The sequence below is a fragment of the Myxocyprinus asiaticus genome, chromosome 6, assembly GCF_019703515.2.
Source record: "Myxocyprinus asiaticus isolate MX2 ecotype Aquarium Trade chromosome 6, UBuf_Myxa_2, whole genome shotgun sequence".
NCBI lineage: Eukaryota > Metazoa > Chordata > Actinopteri > Cypriniformes > Catostomidae > Myxocyprinus > Myxocyprinus asiaticus.
In genome coordinates, this window is record NC_059349.1 from 8,212,926 (window position 1) to 8,232,843 (window position 19,918).

Below are 19,918 nucleotides of genomic sequence, written 5' to 3' on the forward strand. Positions count from 1 at the left end.
TGAATTGAATCCATTTTGGAATAAGGCTGTAACATAACATAAAATGTAGAAAAAGTGAAGCGCTCTGAATACTTTCCGGATGCACTGTACCAATACCAGTGAGATTTCACAGTTCTCTATACCAATTTCCAAACCATGGCTAATATGGTAATGTGCTATTGAATACACATTTAAAATGTTACATTTGAAGTTGAATTTCAATGTAAATAATAAATCAAAAGAAATGCATGCAAGTGTTTCTCAATTAAGAATGCATTGCTTAAGTGTTTTTAAGTAGGGCCCTACTGAAATCTGTTTTATTTTTCCCCAAATATTGTTTTATCTTTTTTTAATGTTTTGAATTTAATTTCATTAACAAAAGGGTGTCTAATCAAATCAATTCTTAAAAACTTTTAACGTGAAAATAGAACAATTACTTTTTAAAATACTTTTAACAAGGAAAAAAGAAATTACTTTTCAACATACCATTGGTTTTTAACAATCTTTTATTCAGTTCAACAGCACTCTTGCTTGTGATATATTGCTTTATTATTATTAATCATTTATTAATATTACTTCAGTGAATATTATATTTCTTCCATTTTACCGTCATGCTTTTATTTTGAATCGTGCTTTTATTTTGACATGTGTTTTTGACATGGCTGAGGGTGAGCATTAAAGTGCAGATTCTGTGGTTATAATCATATAAATATAAATGTCCTTATATATACACTGGCAGCCAAAAGTTTGGAATAATGTACAGATTTTGCTTTTATGGAAAGTAATTGGTACTTTTATTCACCAAAGTGGCATTCATCTTATCACAATGTATAGTCAGGACATTAATAACATGTTCAGAACTTCTTAAACTACTTCAAAGAGTTCTCATCAAAAAATCCTCCACATGCAACAATGACAGCTTTGCAGATCCTTGGCATTCTAGCTGTTTGTTTGTACAGATACTCAGGTGATATTTCACCCGCGTTTCCTGTAGCACTTGCCATAGATGTGGCTGTCTTTTCGGGCACTTCTCACGCACCTTACAGTCTAGCTGATCCCACAAAAGCTCAGTGGATTAATATCCATAACGCTCTTTTCCAGTTATCTGTTGTCCAATGTCTGTGTTTCTTTGCCCACTCTAAATTTTTCTTTTTGTTTTTCTGTTTCAAAAGTGGCTGTTTCTTTGCAATTCTTCCCATAAGGCCTGCACCCCTAAGTCTTCTCTATACTGTTGTACATGAAACTGGTGTTGAGTGGGTAGAATTCAATGAAGCTGTCAGCTGAGGACATGTGAGGCATCTGTTTCTCAAACTAGTGACTCTGATGTACTTATCCTCTTGTTTAGTTGTACATCTGGCCTTCCACAAGTCTTCTGTCCTTGTTAGAGCCAGATGTCCTTAGTCTTTGAAGACTGTAGTGTACACCTTTAAATGAAATCTTCAGTTTTTCCTTAAAGCAATGATTAACTGACAAGTTTCTAGAGAAAGCTGTTTATTTTTTGCCATTTTTGACCTAATATTGACCTTAAGACATGCCAGTCTTGCATACTGTGGCAACTCAAAAACAAACACAAAGACAATGTTAAGCTTCATTGAACAAACCAGATAGCTTTCAGCAGTGTTTGATATAATGGCAAGTGATTTTCTAGTACCAAATTAGCAACATGGTTCCCTTACATGGTTCGTTAGCTGAGACCTCTATCTACAAATATATCTTTTTCAAATTAATTTCAAACTCCCTTGTCTCAAGAATCAGTGAAATATGCTTAAAGGAATAGTTCACCCAGAAATTAAATTCTGTCATAATTTACTCACCCTCATTAAAATCCATATGACTTTCTTTCTTACGCAGAACAAAAAAGGGAAAAAAAACAATAATATCCCAGGTCTTCATCTCAATACTCAGTTCATAGAGACTCGCTTTAAATCTTAAAACAGGAACCTAAAGTGTCAAAAGTTGTCCTTGTGGCTTGTGTGTCATATTGCAAGGGCATAGAAATTGTCACATTCATGTTTATATCACACAAACAATATACAGTACATACAAATAAGTTTATCTTTTAGCTTTGTGAAGCTTTTTTTAATGTAAAAAATAAGGGAATAATAAAGGAATAGTTGACCCCAAAATGATCATTCTCTCATCTTTTACCCACCTTTTTATCATCTCAAACTCGAATGACTTGTTCTTCTGTGTGACACAAATAAAAGAAAATTAATTGGGGAGAGTCACGTTTCACCATGCGAGGATCGGACATGTGAACGGCGAGCTCTGCGCACTTTGCTAGTTTTAATACTTTTTATGACATAGACCAGTGGAATTCAATGCACTTTGTTTCATGGCTGTTCTGGGAGGACAGTGTGTCAGGGAATTCGGGGTCCTCGGGCCCCGGGCGGGCCCCAAGCCGAGGAGTCGATTTGGTTGGAGAGATCCGAGAGGCACTGCGGGAGATGTTGGGCGTGTCGGTGGTGCTGATGGGGGCCATTGCTGACTTGGGGGATCTTGCTGTGGTGCGACGATCGGTCACCGCCACTGAGGCTAAATTTACTGATGTGGTTGCGGGAGTGGGGGATGTCGAGAAACGGATCGATTGCCTGGAGTTAACGGAGAGGGAATTGTCTGCTGGTCCACTGGCAACCTGGTTGGATTTGGGGCATGTCTGGGAGAGGTTGGAGGACTTGGAGGGCTGTGGCTGGCAGAGTGGCATCCGTATCGTGGGAGTCCTGGAGGGGGTGGGGGGGGCGGGGGGTGGTGTGGTGGAATTCCTGTATGGGCTCTTTCCGGGTCTGCTCGACATGGCAGGCTGTGGGTTGGGGGTTGAGCGAGCACAGGGGATCCGGTTGGGCGGTCCGCGGAGGGGAGACGGGCCCCGATCGGTTCTGGCCAGGTTTCTGGGATCATCCAGTGGGGATCTTGTGTTGCCCGAGGCGGGGGTTAGGGGAGGGCTTTCTTGGAGGTACTGCGGCATTTTCTTTTTCTCGGACTTTGTGAGCTCAACGGGAGAGAGGCATGGTTGATTCGGGGAGTGCGGGAGACTTTTGCATCGACGGAGGATTGCTTTTGCACTGGTGTTCCTGGCCGGGTTGAGAGTGGATGATGGGGATGGCCGTGAAACGTACATGCCCATAGCAAGCGATGTCCTTTATAAAGTCAATGGAGTGAATGGGTCGTCTTGTTGTGCACACGTTGCAGCCGAGTAGACCGGTTGAACACGTTAACTGTTTGAACAATCTGCGTGCTCTTTTTGCGCTGGCTTCGCCTAGCGGCTGGAGTTTATTTTGTAGAGTAACACACGTTTAGGACAAATCTACACACTCTTTGTGCTTGGTCTGCCTATCGGCTGGAGTTTATTTTGTAGAGCAACACACCTTCAGGACAGTTTTATGGATGAATCTACACACTCCTTGTGCTTATTGCACCTATTGGTTGGAGTTTGTTTTGTGGAGTATTTCTTGCAAAGTCATTGGAGTAAGTCATTTGTTTGCATTCATGTTGCAGCCGAGTGGACCGGCTCACTGAACATTCACGTGACTGTTTAAGACACCTGCGCGCCTCTTTTTTTCTTTTCCTTTTTTTGTGCTGGTTCCACCTAGCGGCTGGAGTTTATTTTGTGGAGTGTCACATCTTCAGGACAGTTTTATGGATGAATCTACATGCTTTTTGTGTTTATTCTGCCTATTGGCTGGAGTTTGTTTTGTAGATTATCTTTTGCTGTGTAATTCCGTCTCACAAAATTTTTATAGAAACACCGGACTTGAGCAATCCGATGGCAAAGTTGTCACGGGGTTCTCATAGGCATACATGGACTGTTTGAGTTTGGAGGAATGGATGCCAGTTGGCGCTGTTTTTCTTTTTTCTGTTTGTTTTGTTCCGGGGGATGTTCGGGTTTTGTGGGTTGCACTGATGTTGGAATGTGGTCTTTATAATCTTGTTTTTGACACACAATCTTTTTTTCTTATATGTCAAAATGTAAAATGTTAATATGAGTGGATTTTGTCTCTCCACGTGGAATGTGAATGGGTTGGGGTACCCCATAAAAAGGAGGAAGGTTATTTCTCTTAAGCGTAAGAAATATGATATAGTGTTTCTTCAAGAAACGCACCTTTCTCCACAGGAAGCTGAAAAATTTGTGAAGATATGGGGTGGGCTTTTTCAAATGTCTCAAACAGATTAATGATAAATTAGGAAGAGTCATTATTGTTTTAGCTGAAATTCAGGGACTAAGTCTTATTTTGGCTAATAATAATGCACCTAACATTGATCAGGGCTTTTTTATAGATCTTGAAGGGAGGTTGCAAGCCGCTGGCACCCCTCATGATATAATATTGGGAGGAGACTTCAATATTTTGATGGACTCAGTCCTTGATCATAGTGAAGCAAAAATGTGCAAGCCCCCTAGAGCAACATTGACGCTTCACAGGATGTGTAAAAATCTTGGTCTTACAGATATTTGGAGACTTTTGAACCCATCTGGTAGGGACTACACATTTTTTTCATCAGTCCATAAGATTTACTCTAGAATCGATTTTTATATATATATATATCTAAGTCCCTCATTTCATCTGTTGTTGATCACTCAATTGGAAACATTTTTGTCTCCGATCACGCTCTGGTGTGTTTAAAGGTGTTGCCACATACGGAGAAAAAGAAATCATATAGTTGCCGCTTTAATGTATACCTTTTGCAAAATCCTGAATTCCAACAAATGCTAAAGGCTGAAATCAATGTCTATGGGCTTTGCTTGGGAGACACTTAAGGTGGTTCTTAGGGGCCGGATCATACAGTATGCCTCTTTCACTAAAAAATCCAAAGCACAAGAACTCACGGAATTGGAAGGGAAGATTAAAAGTGCCGAGGCAAAGCTGAAGCGCCGAATGTCATCTGATGGCCTCAGAGAATTGACCCGATTGAAATATAGATATAATACTATTTTGTCACAGAAGGTGGAGTTTTGGCTATTCAGGGCATACTTTCAGTCGGGGGACAAGGCAGGGAAACTCTGGCTAGATATATAAAACAGAGAGTCTTTTTCTACCATTCCCTTAGTGAAATCTGCTGGTGGTGAAATATGAAATACTAAATATTAAACTGACAACTGAGCAAAAAAGTTCTCTTGATTCTGAGATAACCTTGGAGGAGCCTGTTGAGGTAATTAAGGCCTTGCCTACAGGTAAGAACCCGGGGCTAGACGACTTTAATGCTGAATTTTTTAGATCTTATGCTTCAGAACTGGCTCCACTTTTGCTAGAAGTTTATACAGAATCATTAAAGAATGGAAAGCTTCCGCCAACCATGACACAAGCCGGGATCAGTCTGATTCTTAAAAAGGGCAAAGATCCAAGCAAGTGTAAGGTTAGCGTCCAATTTCCCTGATCCAGCTAGATATTAAAATATTGTCCAAAATTTTGGCTAACAGATTAAGTTACGACATCTCTTATAGATCAGATGGGGTTTATTCTGGGCCGTAGCTCTTCTGATAATATTAGGCGTTTCATCAATATCATGTGGTCAGTGGCAAATTATCAGACTTCAGTCGCTGCCATCTCACTTGACGCCGAATAGGCGTTTGATATGGTAGAATGGGATTATCTTTTTAAGATTTTTGAAATGTATGGGTTCGGGAATATTTTTATTGGATTGATTAAGTTACTTTATGGACACCCAATAGCGGTGGTACAAACAAATGGATTAATTTCAGATTATTTTACTCAGGATAGGGGCACCCGGCAGGGTTGCCCTCTTTCCCTATTATTGTTCTGTCTTACCCTGGAACCATTAGCAGCCGCGATAAGAAAGGAGGATGATTTTACAGGGGTGGTGGCGGGAGGTTTGACGCATAAGCTTTTGCTTTACGCAGATGATATTTTATTATTCATCTCTGACCCTACTAGATCTATAATTCAAAATTATGAATTCCTTTTCTAAGTTCTCTGGATACAGAGTTAATTGGTCTAAATCCGAAGCTTTGTCTCTGACAGCGTACTACGCAGTAACGGCTTTTCAGCTGGGCGCCTTCCAATGGCCCAAACAGGACATTAAGTATTTGGGCATTTTATTCCCAGCAAATTTGTGTGATATTAGTTAGTTAATCTTGACCCTTTAATAAAAAGGTTTTCGAGCGAGGTGAGGGAGGTTAATATGCTCGGTGACCTACGTATATGAGAGTGTAGTGTTGATATCTTTTGAAAATATGGTTCAACATTTTGGGATCCCCAGGTCTCAATTATTTAGGTATTTAAAGCTGCGCCACCTGCTTTGTACTATTTTTGGGAGTAGCATACACCCCCCTAAAGCGGCAGAGACTCTGGGAGTGGCGATTACTGCTTTTGGAAAAGGTCATGAGGCATCAGTGTATTACTACCTGCTAATTCAGAGTCTGGGGGATGGAGTTTTAACTTCTCAAGAGATTATGGGAGAAAGATTTAAATTTGGTATTGGAGGAGGGAGTATGGGCTAGGATTCTGAAAAACATCAAGTCTACATCTAGAGATGCAAGGGTGCACCTTATGCGGTTTAAGATTTTACATCGATTCTATTGGACCTCCTCTAGATTGTATAGTCTTGGTCTTAAAGACACTCCCACCTGCTGGCGATGCCAATCAGAAGATGGGGACACAACCCATGATTTTTGGTGGTGGTGTTTTAAGATCCAAGATTTTTGGTTGAGGGTTCAGAGTTTTATGTGTGACGTATTGGACACTCAAATTTCATTTTGCCCCAGACTCTGTATTTTAGGCGATGGGGCAGTCATTAATATAGGGGATAAATAGATTTAAAAAAATTGGGTCCTAGCCAGTGTTATGATGGGCAGGCAAGTCATCCTTAGAGGATGGAAGTCGGCTGGAGCGCCCTCATTTCAGGAGTGGTGCATAGAGATGGGCAGGGTGGCGGCATTCAAAGAAATGTCATATAGAAGGCAGTGAAACTTGGAGTTATTTAAAAAAAAAATGGGCCAGCTATTTGGCATTTTGGAAGGCTCTCGGGGAGGGTAGGTGGAGTGAGATGTGTAGTTCTAAATGTGTGTGAAATATACATATATATATATATATATATATATATATATATATATATATATATATATATATATATATATATATATATATATTTTTTTTTTTTTTTTTTTTGTGTGTGTGTGTATTCTCAAGTTGGACCTTAGGGATATTTGTTGAGGGTCAGGTTGGGGATTGGGAGGGCAAAAGGGAATAATGGGGGTTAAATGTTGCTTTTCTGTTTCATGTGTCTGAATTAATGTGTTAATCAGAAGAAAAAAATTAATTGATGTAAGATTATCCATATAATTTAAGTCAACAGGGTCTAAAACTTCTAAGCTTTAAAAATAACAAAGGTTTCATAAAAGTAATATGACTTGTAGTTTAATCTATGTCTTCTGAAGAGTTACAATCAGTTTTGGGTGAGAAACAGACCAAACTGTTACTCTTTTTTTCATTTTTTTTTTTTTTTTTTTGCTATAAATCTTGACATCTATAGTCGACATCTTGGCGCGATCATGATTTGAAGCACATATTACACTTCTCACTTGACACATGCGAAGGACGCTGTAGGACACACAGAACACATGGATTAAACCACTCAAGTCAAATTAATTACCTTTACGGTGCCTTTATGTCCTATTTGGAGCTTAATAGTGTTGAATCCATTAACTTAAATTGTATTAATATATTCACATCATATCTCCATCAAAATATCTTCATTAGTGTTCCACTGAAGAAAAAAGTTATACAAGTTTGAGATGCATAAGGGGGAGAAAATTATCATATTGTGTTTTTATCATAAGTTAACTATTCCTTTAATTGTTCTTGAATTTATTTTTAACAATTTAATATTTTTACTTTAGACCTGATGGAGCTGAAAGAGGAAAGTCAAGATCTGAAGGAAGAGGAGGATGAAACATCAGTATCAGATACCTGTTGATGTCATTACTGGAGAACAATCTTTTAGTGACTCACAGACTGAAGAAACAAAATCCAAAAAATCTTTCACTTGTTCTCAGTGTGGAAAGAGTTTCACTAGTCAAGGAAAATTTAATTATCACATGAGAATTCACACTGAAAAGCCTTACTCATGCAATCAGTGTGAAATTATTTTCAAATGCAAAATATCCCTCCTTAGACACATGGAAGTTCATGCTAGTGTGAAATCTTTCATATGCAATCAGTGTGGAAAGAGTTGTAAAGGTAGAAGGGGTCTTGAAAAACACATGAGAATTCACACCGGAGTGGATAGTTACGTATGCTATCAGTGTGGAAAGAGTTACACATTTAAACAAAGTTTGTATCGTCACTTGAGAATTCACACTAGAGAGAGGCCTTTTACATGCCATCAGTGTGGAAAGAGTTTCACACAAAAAGGAAACCTAAGTATCCACATGAGAATTCACACTGGAGAGAAGCCCTTTACCTGCCATCAATGTGGAAAGAGTTTCATAAAGAAAGCAAGCCTGAAGACACACATGAGAATTCACAAAGAAGAGAGGCCTTTCACATGTCATCAGTGTGGAAAGATTTTAATGAAAAAAGCAAGCCTGAAGACACACATGAGAATTCACACTGGAGAGAAGCCTTTCATGTGTCATCATTGTGGAAAGAGTTTCACAACGAATGGAAGCCTTAAAATCCACATAAGAAATCACACTGGAGAAAAGCCCTACTCATGCCCTCACTGTGTAGAGAGTTTCAAATTAAAAAGAGACTTTAATTACCACATAGGAGTTCACGCTAGAGAGAAACGTTTTCACATTCCCTCAGAATCAGAACCAGAAGGAGCTTTATTGCCAAGTTGTCTCACAGACTCAAGGAATGTGTCTTCAGTGACAGAAGCTTCCAGTGAACCCAAACCCAAAATAGATTATTCCTCTTGGTTTAGAGAATGAATTATTTGACAGAAAACAATTTCTACATGTAATTTTAACATAATGGAGTAACATTATTTTTAAATTACCCAATTAATTAGCCTCAAACAATCATCCATGTGATTATCTAATCAGCCAATCGTGTGGCTGCAGTGCATAAAATCATGCATGTACAGGTCAGGAGCTTCAGTTAATGTTCACATCAACCATCAGAATGGGAAAAAGAAATTGTGATCTCAGTGATCTGGACTGTGGCATGATTGTTGGTGCCAGATGGGCTGGTTTGAGTATTTCTGTAACTGCTGATCTCCTGGGATTTTCACACACAACCGTCTCTAGGATTTACTCCGAATGGTGTCAAAACCAAAAAACATCCAGTGAGCGGCAGTTCTGTGGAATGAAATGCTATGTTGATGAGAGAGGTCAACGGGGAATGGCCAGACTGGTTAGAACTGACAAAGTCTATGGTAACTCAGATAACCGTTCTGTACAATTATGGTGAGAAGAATATTGCTACTCTGAGATGCGGGTTTGGGCTGTTTTGTCGGCATGAGGGGGACCTACACAATATTAGGCAGGTGGCTTTAATGTTGTGGCTGATCAGTGTATGTGTGTGTGTGTGTGTGTGTGTGTGTGTATGGAACATTTAAGTGTAACCAACGTTCCTAAACATGCCTTTTAATTAATGTTTTGTAATAAATATGTTAATTGTTTGTGAAGTTATTATGTGTTGTGCTTTTCATAGTTTCATGTTTAAAATCAATTTAGCAGAAGTCATACCTTAATGATCAGCTTTATAGTACATCATCTTTGGCCTCAGTGAACAAGCCAAAAGCAAGTGTCACAAGTGATGCAAGCGTAAAAAAAATAAATAAAATAAAAAAAAAACTCTATAGGACGTTTAGTTAGAGAAAAAATACCTTGAGAAAAAACTGAGCTGGGGGAGTTTATCTAACTCTTGGTTTACAGTACATAGATATATGCCCATATTACTTTGCTTTACAGTAGTGTAATACAAGTCATGTATTCATTGAATAGATTCAGTGATGCAATTTTTCATTATGTTAGTAATGTTTAAAACTGTAAGGGTAACGATTAAGTGTCTTTGGAGTCCATCCAAAATGGACTGAAGAGATGCAGTGGTTGGCAAAGTGTCATTTGCTGTTCGAAGTGGCACAAGCTGCAGTTGGTAGAAGTTTATTCTTGATGAAGATGATGCAGGCAGTGGTCATCAAAGTGTTCCTCGTTGGCTGGTTAGTGGTCATTGCTTTGTAGGAGTGGTGCATGAGGCTGGACCCAAAGCTTGGACAGGCAGGTTCTGGTAAATATGGGATGGGATCCTGAGGTAAAGACAGGGAAGCAATTGACAATGTTAGCACAGTTGATTTTCATTTCATTTTGCAGCAGAATAATAAATATGCAATGCAGCACAAGTACAGATTGGGGAATAGATTGGGTATAAAGCACATGCACTACAAGCCTGTATTTTGTTTACAATTTAGTATAGTGCTTTTAAAAACTATAGAACATTTTATTTTACGTACTTTTGTGAAAATACCACACTTGTACTCCAAAATTATTGGTCATCTCATCTGTTTGTCCTATGAGTCAAGTTCCAGCTGTGCCACAGCTGTCGCTCAGCAGTCATTCCCCAAAAAGTAAGAATGGTTGAATTAGTAAACTTTTTAATGTATAGGCCTGGAAAAACTTCATCACTTAAAAAATAAACAAGTAAGACCTCACCAAATGTAACCAAAGAATACCCAAACAATGCAAGACAAAGACATGAGGAAAAGGAGGGCTATAAATGCATGGAACTAATGAACACACACTATAAACATTTGGAGACAGTATGGCAGGGATCATGTAATGAGACAAGGCAGACTTGATTTGATGAGAAGAGTGCTATAAATAGAAATATCACATATATGGTTTTAAATATTTCTTGATGAAGCATAATTGTTTTTTTGTCTTAGTTGTTCAAATTCAGTTTTAAAGTCCAGTTAATGTTGGAAAAAGAAACAAGTATCATTAACTAGTTTTTCCAGACACACTTCATATGCATTTGTTAGTGACTTCTAGAGGTTGTGTGTTCTTAAAAAAATTTTGTTTTTTAAATACATTGGTCAAAACCACTTTAATTTTAAACACATTTTTTAAGAGTAGGATGCATCTCTTAATGTTGGCTGGCAGTGTAATGCCAAAAGACTCAGCCCTGCAAACGTATTTCCATTGTGGATGGTGCACGCTGAGTCAAGTCAACCTTTATTTATAGAGCACATTTAAAAACAACAGAAGTTGACCCAAAGTGCTTTACAGATCAAACAAACAAAATGAATGAGTGATATAAAAACAGATTGATTTAAAGTTAAATATAAAACTTAATAAAATAAATAAAAACATTTAAATACAACATCATGAGCAGGCCATAAGCTGGAAATCGAGCGAGCTCACTGAGTTCCGGCTCAGAGATCCACGGAGGGAGACAGGCCCCGATCAATTCTGGCCAAATTTCAGAGATCTTCCGATAAAGATCTCGTGTTATGCAGGAGTAAAGGAAAGCTTTTTTGGAAGAACCACAACATTTTCTTGTTCCCAGAATTTGCTAATTCGACAAGAGAGAAACGTGATCGATTCAAGGAATGCAAGAAACTCTTACATCAACGGAAGACCACATTGCACTGTTTTTTTTTTGGCCAAATTGAGAATAGATATTAGCTGTGTCTCGTTTCTGAGGCTGCGTGCTTGGTAGGATGCGTCCTTTGAAGGCTGCAGTATACCGAATGTTCTCCTTTAAACAAGTCTCGTTTAAACGAGACGGCCTTCATAGGACAAACGGAAACGGAATGGAACATGGTTGCTATGACAGCATGCCACAATTTAACAAGCAGGAGTGCTTTGTGTGAGAAGGGAACAAAGTCCCTCTGCAAGGGAATGTATGAGGTACATTTTAGGTGAGATATAATGATGTAAATAGATAATAAAATCGATTTTACAGGTGTACTTTTAGTCTAATACTTTATTTTAATTATATATTAATATAATTATACATATTATATGCTCTGCACTCATCTACCTAGGTACTTCAACTTGGGAATCATTTTTTTTTTTTTAGACATTTCCTTGTAAAAGAATTATGGGTTGTGAGTGCCCAAGAAGGATACACCTCATGCGTCCTCCGAATTCCCGTGAAAGAAGGTGTCCTACTCGCTTTCTGAAACGAGACAGCCTCGATGACGTATGTAGCCGACAAATGCGACCTCTGGAGGACGCAGCTTTCCAAAGGGACACAACCATAAAGGATGGACGTAGAGAATTTACATGCCCACCTCAAGCACTGTCCTTCATAAAAACGTTGGAGTGAGTAAGCCATTTGGTGACTTCCATGTTGCTGCTTAGTGGACCGACTCACTGAACATACACTTGACTGGCTGAGGAAGCTGGGCGCCTTTTTCATCTCTTTTTGTTCTGGTTCCGCCTAGTGGCTGGAGTTTGTTTTGTGTAATATCATTTCTTCGGGACAGCTTGTGGATAAATCTGCACATTTTTGGTGCTTACGCCTCCGGTGGCCTGGAGTTTGTTTTGTGGAATATCTCTTGCAGGACATTGGAGTGTTTGGGTTTTTGTTGCATTCATGCATCAGCCGAATGGGCCAGCTTACTGAACATTCGTTTGACTGCCCGAGGAACTGAACAGCCCCTTCCTTTTTTTTTCTTTCTTTTTTGTTTTGTTTGTGCTGGTTCCGCTAGGATGAATCTACACGTTTATTGCGTTTATTCCATTTATTGGATGGAGTTTGTTTTATAGACTATTTTTTGCTGTGTAATTCTGTCTCACAATTTTTTTTATTGAAGCACCGGTCTTGAGCAGTCCGACGGCAAAGTTGTCGTGGGAACTCTCATAGGCGTACATGGACTGTTTGAGTTTAGAGGGATGGACGCTGGTTGGTGCTGTCGTGTGCTGGGTTAATGCGCACATTTTTCTTTTTTCTATTTTTTTTTTTTTGTTCCGGAGGAAGTTCGGGGGTTGTTTGTTGCACTAATTGAGAATGTGGTCTTTATAATTTTATTTTTGACAAACAGTCTATTTTTTCTAATATGTCAAATGTTAATATGAGTGGATTGTCTCTCTCCACATGGAATGTGAATGTGTTAGGGTACCCCATAAAAAGATGGAAGGTTATTTATTTTCTTAAACGTAATAAATATGATATAGTGTTTCTTCAAGAAACGCATCTTTCCCCACAGAAAGCTGGAAAATTTGGGAAGATATGGGGTGGACATGTTTTCTTTAGTGCTGGCTCAAGTAAGAGCAGGGGAGTCATTACATTGATAAGTAAACATCTATAATTCAAATGTCTCAAACAGATTAATGATAAATTAGGAAGAGTCATTATTGTTTTAGCAGAAATTCAGGGGCAAAGGTTGATTTTGGCTAATATTTATGCACCAAATGCTGATGATCAGGGCTTTTTTATAGATCTTGAAGGGATGTTGCAGGCCGCTGGCACCCCTCATGATATAGTATTGGGAGGAGACTTTAATCTTATGATGGACTCAGTCCTTGATCATAGTGAAGCAAAAGTGTGTAAGCCCCCCAGAGCAACACTGACGCTTCACAGGATGTGTAAAAATCTTGGTATTACAGATATTTGGAGACTTTTGAACCCATTGGGTAGGGACTATATATTCTTTTCATAAGTCCATAAGATTTATTCTAGAATGGATTTTTATATATATATATATATATATATATATATATATATATATATATATATATATATATATATATATATATACAGGTGCATCTCAATAAATTAGAATGTCGTGGAAAAGTTCATTTATTTCAGTAATTCAAATCAAATTGTGAAGCTCGTGTATTAAATAAATTCAATGCACACAGACTGAAGTAGTTTAAGTCTTTGGTTCTTTTAATTGTGATGATTTTGGCTCACATTTAACAAAAACCCACCAATTCACTATCTCAAAAAATTAGAATGCATCATAAGACCAATAAAAAAGACATTTTTAGTGAATTGTTGGCCTTCTGGAAAGTATGTTCATTTACTGTATATGTACTCAATACTTGGTAGGGGCTCCTTTTGCTTTAATTACTGCCTCAATTCGGCGTGGCATGGAGGTGATCAGTTTGTGGCACTGCTGAGGTGGTATGGAAGCCCAGGTTTCTTTGACAGTGGCCTTCAGCTCATCTGCATTTTTTGGTCTCTTGTTTCTCATTTTCCTCTTGACAATACCCCATAGATTCTCTATGGGGTTCAGGTCTGGTGAGTTTGCTGGCCAGTCAAGCACACCAACACCATGGTCATTTAACCAACTTTTGGTGCTTTTGGCAGTGTGGGCAGGTGCCAAATCCTGCTGGAAAATGAAATCAGCATCTTTAAAAAGCTGGTCAGCAGAAGGAAGCATGAAGTGCTCCAAAATTTCTTGGTAAACAGGTGCAGTGACTTTGGTTTTCAAAAAACACAATGGACCAACACCAGCAGATGACATTGCACCCCAGATCATCACAGACTGTGGAAACTTAACACTGGACTTCAAGCAACTTGGGCTATGAGCTTCTCCACCCTTCCTCCAGACTCTAGGACCTTGGTTTCCAAATTAAATACAAAACTTGCTCTCATCTGAAAAGAGGACTTTGGACCACTGGGCAACAGTCCAGTTCTTCTTCTCCTTAGCCCAGGTAAGATGCCTCTGACATTGTCTATGGTTCAGGAGTGGCTTAACAAGAGGAATACGACAACTGTAGCCAAATTCCTTGACATGTCTGTGTGTGGTGGCTCTTGATGCCTTGACCCCAGCCTCAGTCCATTCCTTGTGAAGTTCACCCAAATTCTTGAATCGATTTTGCTTGACAATCATAAGGCTGTGGTTCTCTCGGTTGGTTGTGCATCTTTTTCTTCCACACTTTTTTCTTCCACTCAACTTTCTGTTAACATGCTTGGATATACCACTCTGTGAACAGCCAGCTTCTTTGGCAATGAATGTTTGTGGCTTACCCTCCTTGTGAAGGGTGTCAATGATTGTCTTCTGGACAACTGTCAGATCAACAGTCTTCCCCATGATTGTGTAGCCTAGTGAACCAAACTGAGAGACCATTTTGAAGGCTCAGGAAACCTTTGCAGGTGTTTTGAGTTGATTAGCTGGTTGGCATGTCACCATATTCTAATTTTTTGAGATAGTGAATTGGTGGGTTTTTGTTAAATGTGAGCCAAAATCATCACAATTAAAAGAACCAAAGACTTAAACTACTTCAGTCTGTGTGCATTGAATTTATTTAATACACGAGTTTCACAATTTGAGTTGAATTACTGAAATAAATGAACTTTTCCACGACATTCTAATTTATTGAGATGCACCTGTATATATAACTAAGTCCCTCATTTCATCTGTTGTTGACTGCTCAATTGGAAACATCTTAGTCTCAGATCACACCCTGGTGAGTTTAGAGGTCTTGCCACACACGGAGAAAAAGAAATCATTTAGTTGCCGTTTTAATGTATCCCTTTTGAAAAATCCTGATTTCCAACAAATGTTAAAGACCGAAATCAATGTTTATATGGAGACCAACTGGTCCTCAGTATCCTCTGTGGGTGTGGCTTGGGAGGCACTTAAGGCAGTTCTTAGGGGTCGATCATACAGTATGCTTCATTCACCAAAAAATCCAAAGCACGAGAACTCGTGGAGTTGGAAGGGAATATTAAAAGTGCAGAGGCAGAGCTGAAGCGCAGAATGTCGTCTGATGGCTTCAGAGAATTGACTAGATTGAAATACAGATATGCTATTTTGTTGCGGAAAGTGGAGTTTTGGCTATTCAGGGCAAGACAGTCATATTTTGAGTCAGGAGACAAAGGAGGGAAGCTTTTGGCTAGATATATAAAGCAGAGAGAGTCTTTTTCTACTATTCCCTCAGTGAAATCTGCTGGTGGTGAAATATTTACCTCAGCCATTGATATTAATAATGCTTTTAAAGAATTCTATAATGATCTTTATAGTTCTACGTCTTTGTCTACTGATGAAGATATTAGAAACTTTGTGGAACCATTAGAACTTCCTAAACTGACGACTGAGCAAAGAAATTGTCTTGATTCTGAGATAACCTTGGAGGAACTTTACAAGGTAATTAAGGCCTTACCTACAGGCAAAGCTCCGGGGCCAGATGGTTTTGCTGCTGAATTTTTTAGATCTTATGCTACAGAATTGGCTCCACATTTGCTAGAAGTTTATACTGAATCATTAAAGAATGGAAAGCTGCCGCCAACTATGACACAAGCCCAGATTAGTCTGATTCTTAAAAAGGACAAAGATTCGTGTGTGTGTAAAAGTTACCATCCAATTTCCCTGATCCAGCTAGATGTAAACATTTTGTCCAAAATTTTGGCTAATCGTTTAAGTAAGGTTATGGCATCTCTTATACATATAGATCAGGTGGGGTTTATTCGGGGCCGCAGCTCTTCTGATACCATTACGCCTCTCATCAATATCATGTGGTCAGTAGCGAATGATCAGTCTCCGGTCGCTGCCATTTCACTTGATGCCGAAAAGGCGTTTGATATGGTCGAATGGGATTATCTTTTTAAGATTTTAGAAATGTATGGGTTCGGGAGTACATTCATTGGTTGGATTAAGTTACCTTATAGACACCCTGTAGCAGCGGTACAAATAAATGGACTAATTTCAGATTATTTTACTCTGGATAGGGAGCACTCGGCAGGGTTGCCCTCTTTCCCCATTATTGCTCTGTCTTGCCCTGGAACCATTAGCAGCTGCGATAAGAAAGGAGGAGGATTTTCCAGGGGTGGTGGCAGGAGATATGGCACATAATCTTCTGCTTTACGCAGATGATATTTTATTATTCGTCTCCGACCCCACTAGATCTATGCCTGCCCTCCACAGAATTATTAATTCCTTTTCCAAGTTCTCAGGATACAAAGTCAAGTGGTCTAAATCCGAAGCTTTAGCTCTGACTGCGTACTGTCCAGTAACGGCCTTTCAGCCGGGCGCCTTTCAGTGGCCCAAACAGGGCATTAAGTATTTGGGTATTTTATTCCCAGCAAATTTGTCTGATTTAGTTAGTTTATTTTGACCCCTTAATAAAAAGGTTTTTGAGCGAAGTGTGCAGGTGGGCATCATTACATTTATCTATGATTGGGAAGGTTAATGTTATTATAATGAATTGTATTCCAGAATTTAACTACCTGCTACAGTCTCTCCCTGTAGATGTACCCCTCTATTATTTCAAGCAATTTGATAGCATAGCGAAGTCCTTCATTTGGAATGGTAAGCGTCCTAGTTTACATTTTAATAAGTTACATAGGCCAATTGACAAACCAATTGACAAAGGTGGGCTAGGCCTACCCAAGATTTTGTTTTATTATTATGCATTCAGTCTCAGACATTTGGCTCATTGGTCGCTTCCACCTGAGATAGCCCCTCCCTGGTTTTGTATTGAACAGGAAGTTCTTGCCCCTATTTCGCCATTGCAAAGCCTTTCTATCAAACTAATCGGAGAAGTTAAGTTACACCCCGTTATATCGCATTTGCACTCGGTATGGACAAAAGTGTCCAGAGTGTTTAATTCGGATATTTATTTAAATGTTGCCTCGAGCATATGGCTGAACCCAAAATGATGTATTAATAAGTCCTCTTTCTGCTGGTCAGAGTGGATTGTGAGGGAGGTTAATACGCTCTGTGACCTATATGAGAGTGGAGTGTTCAGATCTTTTGAAAATTTGGTCCAACATTTTGGGATTCCCAGATCTCAGTTTTATAGGTATTTACAACGCGCCAACATCATGAGCAGGCCATAAGCTGGAAATCGAGCGAGCTCACTGAGTTCCGGCTCAGAGATCCGCGGAGGGAGACAGGCCCCGATCAATTCTGGCCAAATTGGGGGGGGCTGAATCCACCAAACCAAGCCTTGGTGGATTCAGGTTGTAACCAAACCTCTATTTATCAATGCTTGGTTCAAAATGGGGCACTGGATTAAAATATTCGGGTGAAGGTGAGGTGTGTGCACAGGGATATTTACTATTATCCTGCAGTGACCGTAACTAATCTATTTCGGGGTCAAAAGCATAACATTGAAGCCGTGGTTAGATCCCGCCTCACCCATCCACTAATTTTGGGTACTAATTGGCCGGCTTTTCCCGAATTGTTAAAGGGGTTGTGTGTGGATGGGTCCTGTAATACAGTGGGATGGTGTGGGGTGTGCAATGCGCTGACAGGGGAGGCGGAGCCGTGGCCGTCTATGACAGCTCCGCATCAGGATGACGTAAGGCTTCCCCAGCCCTTAGGGGAATTCCCGCTGGAGCAGACGCGAGACGAGACTCTTAAGCATGCATTTGACCAAGTGAAAGTAATTGATGGTCAACACCTTCAGCCGCGTATTGCACTCACATATCCGTATTATAAACGATCGGTTGCATCTAGTGACGCAGGACGCTCAGACAAAATAAGATACAACCCAGTTGTTAGTACCAAGGAGCCGTCGGGAAATGTTATTCCAAGCAGCTCATCATAGTCCAATGGCGGTCTCATGGCCCATTTCTATTGGCCGGGCATTCACGAGGATGTTAGCCTGGGGGTGTGCGACATACCGCGAATGTCAGCTGGTGAATCCACCGACCACTCCAAAAGTGCCATTGCGCCCTCTTCCGTTGATCGAGGTTCCCTTTGACAGAGCTGCCATGGACCTCGTCGTGCCATTAGAATGGTCAGCATGCAGGCATCGCTTTGTGTTGGTTCTGGTGGACTACGCAATGCGATACCCGGAAGCAGTGCCTTTTCGCAACATCTCAGCATGTAGTGTTGCGGAGGCACTCTTCAGAATAATTCTGAAAGAAATCCTCACTGACCAGGGCACTACTTTCATGTTATGTTCACTTCATGAGCTGTACCAATTATTAGGTATTAAATCAATTCAGACAAGTGTGTACCATCCACAAATGGACGGCTTAGTCAAACGATTTAATAAGACCTTAAAAAATATGATTCATAAGTCCGTGCACAAAGATGCTCGGAATTGGTATAGGTGGCTCGAACCACTGCTATTTGCAGTACGAGAGGTCCCGCAAGCCTCCACGGGGTTTTCCCCATTTTAATTATTATATGGGCGTAAGCCCCATGGCGTGTTAGACGTCATGAAGGAAAATTGTGAGGAGGGACCTTCACAAAGCAAAAATGAAATTCATACGTTCTTGACCTGAGACCAAAACTCCACACACTGGGGCATCTATCACAGGAGAATTAGCTACAGGCACAAGAACGTCAGTCCCGGCTGTATAACAGGGGAGCTCAGCTACAGGAATTTTCACCGGGAGATAAAGTATTTGTATTACTGCCCACATCGAGCTCTAAATTACTCGCAAAATAGCACGGGCCCTTTGATGTCACACGGCGAGTTGGGGAAGTCGATTATGAAGTAGTGCGTATGAATAGGGGTGGGGCTCATCAAATTTACCACCTCAACCTACTAAAACCATGGAGAGAGGCGGTCCCTGTATCCTTGGTGTGAACTGTAGAAACTGGTTCCAGCTTCCTCCTGTTCTGCCCAACTTGAACCTTTGTTACAGCATGTAATGTGTTGTTTGTATTTGGGCAGTTCACATGTGAGGTTTGCTTTGTTAAAATCCCCAAGAATAATAATAACTGAATCTGGGTATTGTTCCCTGATAGCACACAAACATCGCTCAGACGTCTATTTGATGTGTGTTTACATCTGGAAGACATATTTTTTAGGTTGTTTGCTCATCTGCAATACGTCAATAAGACATTCAGCAGATGTCTTTAAGACGTTTGATTAAGAATGTTTTTAAATCAGATATTTTTAAGATGTTTAGCAGATTTTAATTAGATTATGATGCTTTCCAGATGAAAAGATCTAAAACAGACATCTCGGAGATGTACGATTGCTATCTGGGGTGTTCTGTGTCTGTGATTTGATCACACACGCATGCCTGTGGCGGAATATAAACACTCACCAGAATAAACGAAGAAACTGCGGCAAGTAGAAAGGCTTACAGTTAATAAAGAGTGCTTCCAAATTAGGACAGCA

At 39.8% G+C, this 19,918-nt stretch overlaps 3 protein-coding genes across 15 annotated transcripts in view; 1 reads left to right on the forward strand and 2 right to left on the reverse strand.

Moving 5' to 3' along the window:
- Positions 1-19,918, reverse strand: part of LOC127442936 (gastrula zinc finger protein XlCGF8.2DB-like) — a 426,143-nt gene that overhangs the window by 193,492 nt on the left and 212,733 nt on the right. The gene's annotated exons all lie outside the window — the stretch shown is intronic.
- LOC127442957 (gastrula zinc finger protein XlCGF8.2DB-like) overlaps positions 1-19,918 on the forward strand; it is a 261,498-nt gene that overhangs the window by 186,544 nt on the left and 55,036 nt on the right. For 3 of the 11 annotated variants that reach the window (XM_051701396.1, XM_051701397.1, XM_051701395.1), the window contains one exon: positions 7,832-9,568. The exons of the other annotated variants lie outside the window; for them this stretch is intronic. In XM_051701396.1, coding sequence (XP_051557356.1) covers positions 7,880-8,866 — 987 coding nt within the window. In that variant the 5' untranslated portion in view covers positions 7,832-7,879 and the 3' untranslated portion in view covers positions 8,867-9,568. Of the gene's footprint in view, positions 1-7,831; positions 9,569-19,918 lie in introns of those variants that run through there. 11 annotated transcript variants of the gene reach the window in all.
- LOC127442873 (gastrula zinc finger protein XlCGF57.1-like) overlaps positions 1-19,918 on the reverse strand; it is a 291,640-nt gene that overhangs the window by 157,028 nt on the left and 114,694 nt on the right. The gene's annotated exons all lie outside the window — the stretch shown is intronic.